The 7,499-nt window shown below is 35.4% G+C and overlaps 1 protein-coding gene across 1 annotated transcript; it reads right to left on the bottom strand.

Annotated features, from left to right (window-relative positions):
- Positions 1–4,430: 4,430 nt before the first annotated feature.
- On the bottom strand, positions 4,431–6,327 carry LOTGIDRAFT_229879 (hypothetical protein). Its single transcript, XM_009068448.1, has 3 exons — positions 6,282–6,327; positions 5,559–5,638; positions 4,431–4,708 (listed from the first exon to the last, which is right to left on the bottom strand). The coding sequence occupies exons 2-3, from the start codon at positions 5,635–5,637 to the stop codon at positions 4,476–4,478; spliced, it is 312 nt and encodes a 103-aa protein (XP_009066696.1). The 5' UTR covers position 5,638; positions 6,282–6,327; the 3' UTR covers positions 4,431–4,475.
- Positions 6,328–7,499: the final 1,172 nt, after the last annotated feature.

Raw genomic sequence — 7,499 nt, 5'->3', positions numbered from 1 at the left:
TTTCGTGGCTGCGGGGGGGAGGGGAGGGAGGGGGGGGGGGGGGTAGGGGGGCGGGGAGGGTGAGCGAGTGACCTCTCTGCCCCCCTTTGGCTCCGCCACTGTGATGAGGTACCTACTATGTCATTTTGAAGAAAAACTAAAACCAATCCCTACTCACGAAATTCTAGGTTCATCAACTATGCAATACTAGAGACATTGAAACAAGAAAGCGTCAACGGACGCATAACTGTGTCAAACGGGGCTTGGTTAAACGAAATCGAGTAGGGATGGGTTTGTTCCACATTTAAAGGGACAGTTTTGCCATTTTTCGGGGGTTGATTTGGGTGTTGAAAATATGTACAAAGTCTTAAGAAGCACTAGAAATGTACGAACATCGCATAATTCATTCAATAAGAATTTAACTTTATATTTCTATGTTTTTTCTTTATATATCAGGGCCAAGAAATGACAACACAGATTTGAAAGGTCAAATTTCGATGTAGAGCTGTGAACACTAACTACTGACCAGCTCAGCTAGTACTTGCAATAAGGTAGTTTTTATATAATCATGTCAATTACTTTAATTATCATTAAAAACCCACCAGCCTGAACACTTTTATAAGCTTGAATTGTTCGATTGAATTAAATAAATAAACATTTCACCTTTTCACTTAGTTACGTTAGTTTTTCTCTTGAGAAATCTTGGTACGCCCAACATCTTCTCTTGTGTTTGAACGATCAATTAAGTTTAAATTGAATAAGTTATTCTGTGTATTGTAATGACACAATAATGCAGAACTTTTAAACCTGGAAACTAAATAAACTTGAACAAGATAAGGTCACTTTGATTATAGTCGCCCAATTCTTTCTTTAAATACACGTTTTCACGGAAGACTTCTATTTTGTGCAACACCAGAATGTTGAAAAACAAACCAGCCATCCAATAGGGGGCAGACTGATAGGGGGCAACTGTCGAGGTTGAATTCAAAATGCGGCAACTTTGTCGTAGGACCAGGACTCACTCCGCTAATTCATTTGCCATCTCTTCCTATGTTAAAACACGAAATTCAACCTTTGACAACTTTTTCCAAAAGTCTTGTTGAAAGCTTTCCATTATGTCAAATGAAAGCCTGGCCAATCCTTAATGTCTCCTAATAATTCAATATATGATGACTATGAAAATTTTGAGCTAGTCAAATTGAAATTAGACTACTACCGGTTATACTCATCCGCTAGATTTTGGCAGTTCGACTATTTTTAGAATTATTATCCTTCCGCCTTTATGTCTCTTATCATCTCACCAAATCTTAAAGATAATGCAGTTTCAGACATCAAATTCCAAATCTAAACCAAAAATTACTCAAAAATAGGCATGCAAAAACCCCAAAAGGAAGAGAGAAAGAAGATTTCGAAAAATAGCCTGGATACAATCATTGCATAAAATGTTTTAGTGGAGTGAGCCCACCATAGACGAAAGCATCCCAGAGAGTTCTCCCTCAAGAAAATTAAAAAATATATATATAATTGATTTGTGCCTTCTCACACATTCTTTTTGGGCAGAAACTTAATAAAAAATCATATGGGAGTACAAACCCAGGGTGCCGCCAAACAATCCATGCCTTAATCTTTAATAAAAAAAATATCCATTTTTATTGTCCATGATCAATTTTTTGGTGCGTTTTCTGAAATAAATCGGTTTCCATTAGTTACAGATGGTAAGGATGGTCGACCATAATCAAGGAGGACGATCGCCTAAATCCAGCCTCTGAAATCTGAGAGTTGATGACTAAAAATCATTTGACCGTAACATCGTTTCATTTTCGAACAATGCGACTTTCATTAAGTAGACAGAACAAGCTCAGTAGATTTTAATTGAACAGGCAAAACGCTGACTGATCAAGTATAATAAGTTACATAAATTTCTAGGGAAATGATCATCTAAAATTCTGAAGTTTTTACAAATCACGACTAATCACCCATATGGTACACGCCTCTCCAGTGAAGTGCCCATCTACATACTCATTACATTTACAAACTCCGTTGATACCCTAACATTGCCATTGACAAGCCGCCTGACCTGAATTGCATATTTTTTAGGTAATGACACTCTCAAATTGAATCCGAAAGTTGTTTAATTATTAAGAGTGCGGGGTGACTGAAATAAGGTGGGTTAGGATCTGTCCATAATAGTTTGGTGCATGTTTCTAGAATCATTGGTGTCTTATTAAAATAAATAAGCATAACCGCATATTTCATCTGCAGTTGAGATCATAGATGTCTCAAACGCAACTTTCATTGGATAAAAGGAGCTGTAAGTGAATGGCCTCGATCAGTAAATATTTTCAGTTAATGACAATAGAGAACCTGATAGAGATGCGCTTAGGCATCCATAGAATTCTAATGCAAGGTAATTCTCGATAGGTAGCTACTACCAAACAATGTTCTAAAAAAATGTGACACTAATTCATATTCCTACTTTTTGGGAATATACAGTTCTCCCAAATCTTATTCTGTCCAATGTTAGATCATTGAATAACAAACTAGATGAACTTGCAGCTTGTGTTAAAACCTATTCGAGTATAGAGATAGCTGTATACTGTGTTTCACGGAGATATGGCTCTCTCAATCTACGCTGGACAGTTCCCTTTGTCTGAAAGGTTTCAGTGCCCCAATAAGACAAGATAGGACATTTGAAGTCTCGGGGAAATAAACAGGTGGAGGTGTTTGTATCTACGTAAACAAGAAATGGTGTCAAAACTACGTAATTCGTGAACAAGTGTGCAATGCAAATATCGAGCTTTGGTCCTATCTTTTAGACCTGTATACCTCCCCAGAGAATTTAGACAAATCTTCATTGTACTAGTTTATATCCCCCCAGACGTTCACAACAAATATATGACCATATACAAAGCCTAGAATCTTTTTTCCCCGCGTCTCCTTAACTTATATTAGTTGATTTTATCTCTTGTAATCTGAAATCAGCACTTCCATATTATACCCAGTACGTCCAATGCCAAACCAGACAAAACAGCATCATTGATCTATGCTACGGATATGTCAAAAATGGATACAAATAGCAAAGCATGCCACCTATTTGGCGATCAGATCAAAATGTAGTTTTCTTGTTCCAACCTATCGACAGAAACTTAAAGCTGAAAATCCGCTGACAAGAATATTTCCAAACAATAAACCATGGGTTACAAAAGAATTCAAGAAACTCTTAAATGATAAGAAACAGGCATTCATGTGTAAAGATGACAAACAACTTAACAGTGTTAAAAAGCAAATTAATCAGAAATCACGTCAGTGTAAGAGTGATTACAGGACCAAAGTTGAAAAACAGTTCAGGTCTAATGATACTCGAAGCGCAAGTCTAACATCAATGGTTGGAAACGTGAATTGTCATGACAAGATATCAAAGATCAAGGACTTACCTGAAGAACTAAATACCTCTTGTTACTATCAGTATCATAGACGAGCACGTTTCAAAAACCTTCGCAAACACAAGATAGGCTATCGTCCCTGACAGTATTCCCGGAATAGGAATGCAAAAAGGAACTTTGCTCCATTTTTTGTAGACTTTTTCAATTGTCATTGGATATGCACTCAATCCCTGCATTATGGAAAACATCACAGATCATTCGAATTCCTAAGAAACCTAATCCGAAAGAAACAAATGATTACGGACAAGTCGCTTTGACCTCCATTGTTATGAAGTCCTTTGAAAGGATTTATAACCAAAACACAAGACAATATTATGGAATATAACACACTTCTTTAATAAGGTTTTAATCTGTGTTTTTTCTTCTAGTCTAGTATTGTATTGTATTGTATATAGTTTGTTTGATGTTTCGTATGTCCAAACTATGAATTATATGTTAGTCCCTTTTGTTTTGTCAGCCTTGCATTACACATGAATTCCCGAAAGGGCAATACAGATTTATCTATTATCTTGTAACTAGGATTATATCATTGACTACCAACTGCCAATGTCCTATACACATATAAGCGGGTGTGAAGAAGTATGCAAAACGTTATTACCGAACGGACTTTCCCAAATTTAGGTTTTCTGAAGGTGTCATATTATAAATTTATGCTATACAGCTTTATGCCTTTATATTAGATTTACCATGTTCTGTTAGTACTATGTGTTTTTCTCTGTGAATTATTAATATAATCTAATTCATCATCTACCTTTTGTTGAATTCTGTAAAATTAGTAATTTAATATCCTTTCAATTGTACCACTCGTTGTATGATGTCTTTAATGGGCGTATTTGATACAATAAACTTATCTTATCTATCTATCTTATTAACCCAACTCCCCCCCCCCCTTCCCCCCTCCCCTCCTTCATTTCCCCACCCGGCGATAATTCATCCTCACGGTCTTCGAATTTCTTCTTTGTGTATTAATTTCTCCACTGATGAGAAGCACTGATGTAGGTTACAAAATGAGGTTAGTTATTTTACTTTATTGCATGATATATGAATACGTCATTACAAAGGACATTCGGTGATTTGAAATGTTCCAGCACATCCTTTTGCCACAAACCAATCTGTTTTAGTACGACCGAAGTTTTTTCCTTGGACACATTGGTAAAAGGATGTTCTTGCAGTCATTAAGATATCTGTTATTTCGTATCCTTCATTTCTAGCAGGTATTCTCACTTTCTTGTCTCTTCTTGAATAACCAGCTCTGGCGTCTTTTGTGTATTTGATACAGCCGTCATCTGAAAATTATCATTATGTTCAGAAGTGTTACTTGCAAAATAAAATGAACAGAAATAAGCGTATTGATTTTCGACTTTATTAGCAAGCGAAGGTTCCGCCGTCATCTGAAAATTATCATTATATTCAGAAGTATTACTTGCAAAATAAAATGAAAAGAAATAAGCGTATTGATTTTTTGCACTTTATTAGCAAGCGAAGGTTGACATCTTGATGGATGTGTAAACAGGACAGCGACACATATTAACAAGCAAATTTAGATCCATCATTTTCATTCAGTTTATGATACGAATTGTAGATGATATAATTGATATTCAGAAATGAGTTACGTTCAGCATTTCTGTACCTTATTGAGATAATGAAGACAGGCAACGCTATGTGGTGGGCAATGGGGAAAATTATGCCCAGACAGTGGCATTAGATTACTTATTTTCTATTTCTAACTGTCGAAGTATCTTAATGCGCACAGCCTGTAGCAGTCGATTTTTATGCTTTCTTGACCCTACGACCTTCATCACTGACAGGAGAAACCGGGTATAAAGATGATGTTGAGAGTTAATATCAACGCTTTCGAGAACAAGTTGATTGATTATTGAAAAACCTCGACTACCTCAACCTATCAACGACATAAGTCAGGATATCAAAATCCTCTACAATATCATCCAGGTAGCCTACCATGAACAGAAATGTGGATATGAACCAAGGGAGGGAACACCAATTTTAAAGTCAATATTCTCATGTCTACCCAGTTATTATTTTTAAAATCTCCATACACATTATACGTCACATTTGAATAAATAAGCGCCTGTCTCACTGCTGATATACCAAAATATACAAGTAAAGCGCTCTTACCATTCACTTCTTGACCCAAACAACAAACTACCAATAGTGTTACCAATACAACACAGAAGAGAATTTTACTGGACACCATTCTGAAAATAAACAGATCTTATTGTCAACTTTTATTTTACACGGTCAACGACGCTGGATTTGAGGATCATTCGAACTCAGTGGACAAACGCTGTGAACAAACATCGAGGCAACTTCTACCTGGATTATTCTTACCTATTACAGCTCGGTCAACGTGTATTGTATAAGAGGGAATATGGATTTCTTAGGGTTTCTCGACTCCCTAAACCCGAATGACGAATAGCGACACAGCTGCACATTACCAAATACCTGCGTATCTTTTCTGGAATTGGATAATCTAAAGTATCACAGTTAAGGTTGATATGTGGAGTCAAAATCTGCTGGTTTAAGTTTTTAAGTATTTTTTCAAGTAGTCAATGAGACTGACAATAACAGGATCATTCAAAATGGAAAAACATCTCTCTAACTTTTGAGATTACAAATCTACACATATAACATTTAGCACTTTTTAACAGACGCTTTCTATTATTAAAAGCATTTCAAGGAAACTGCTCCTCTGACACAATTGATGAAGGGCACTTGGAGTTCTCTAAACTGGCTCCAGTATCCATTTAAAAACCAGTTGGTCCGATGAAAAATTTTATATTTAAAACACAAGATAACATCTTAAGCCAAAAAGTAGGGTTATAAAATGTATATATTTACCTGACTCAGAGTTCTGTATTAAACTGACGATAGTATTGAACAAATCATGTCTTAAACTTTATAAAATCTCACCATCAATCATTAATTTAAATATCTTCCTGTTATAATTAAATACCCACGGCTATATTGACTATTTTAACCAATTAATATCATAATATTAATTAATTAATATGTATTACACCATATTGTAGGCTTGGTATCGACGACATTAGGATTCCTTTGAAGCATCATCATATTGCTCTAATTAAAAAAACATTGAAATCTAGATTATCTCATTGATTGATAAAAAATACGCAACCGAATGGGTAACTTTACGTTTTGTAAATATGTTACTTTGTAAATAATCAGCAAGTTTATTATTATGAATGGCCGTCCTCAAGCACCTTATTTGACAGGTCAAGGTCGACATGAGTAAAGCGTACATTTCATTTTGAAATTTACTATCAGCTTGCCTAGCCAGTTAACCGAATTCAGGTCGACTAAATCGAGCGAAAGATCATATTCTTCAGATGTAGCCAGTTTCTATGCTAGCAGTTATGAAAAATACGTTATACAGTTGTTTCTGAAAGTTGGGGGTGATTTTGTTATGCAGAATTGACACCTCAGTGTGCTCAGATCCACACTGCGAACGATACTCTAGAATTGTAGAGTATTTACACCAGCTGTTCTTGATCTACTTTCTATATTAAAATATGGTATCATGTATTCTACCTGAAATGTCGCATTCTACGACCACCCAGTTGATCAGTTAATTGCAATTATGTTGTTAGACGTCATTTCTTTTCTTCTCCAAAATACAATAACACCCTTTATTATCATTGAAAGTATGTGCTTTGGGACTTTATGATAATGTTAATAGGCCTGTATATTATGAATACATACATAATACTTTGAAAATGTAGATTACATATGGGTCTGTAGGGTCAATATGATTCAGAGATATATCTTTAAACTCAATCGTTCAAATTTTCTATAATTTTTGTTCTTAATCAAATTGGGTGAAACTCCAATACAATGTTGGTGAACAGTTCGAAAAACACGTAGGACATACAATAGTTACGTACAAAATATTTTTTGCAATGTGATTTTTTTTCCAAATTAATGTCGCGTCATGTTTGTTTGTTTATTTATTAGGCCTACATTGCTTCCTTTTCTGCACCGATTTTCTCATGCATAACAAAACTTGCCAACAATTAATAACGTTGTTCACATTGAAAG

This window comes from Lottia gigantea (assembly GCF_000327385.1).
Source record: "Lottia gigantea unplaced genomic scaffold LOTGIsca_9, whole genome shotgun sequence".
Lineage (NCBI taxonomy): Eukaryota > Metazoa > Mollusca > Gastropoda > Lottiidae > Lottia > Lottia gigantea.
Note: the sequence above shows the minus strand (reverse complement) of the source record. Positions and strands in the feature narration are given on the sequence as shown.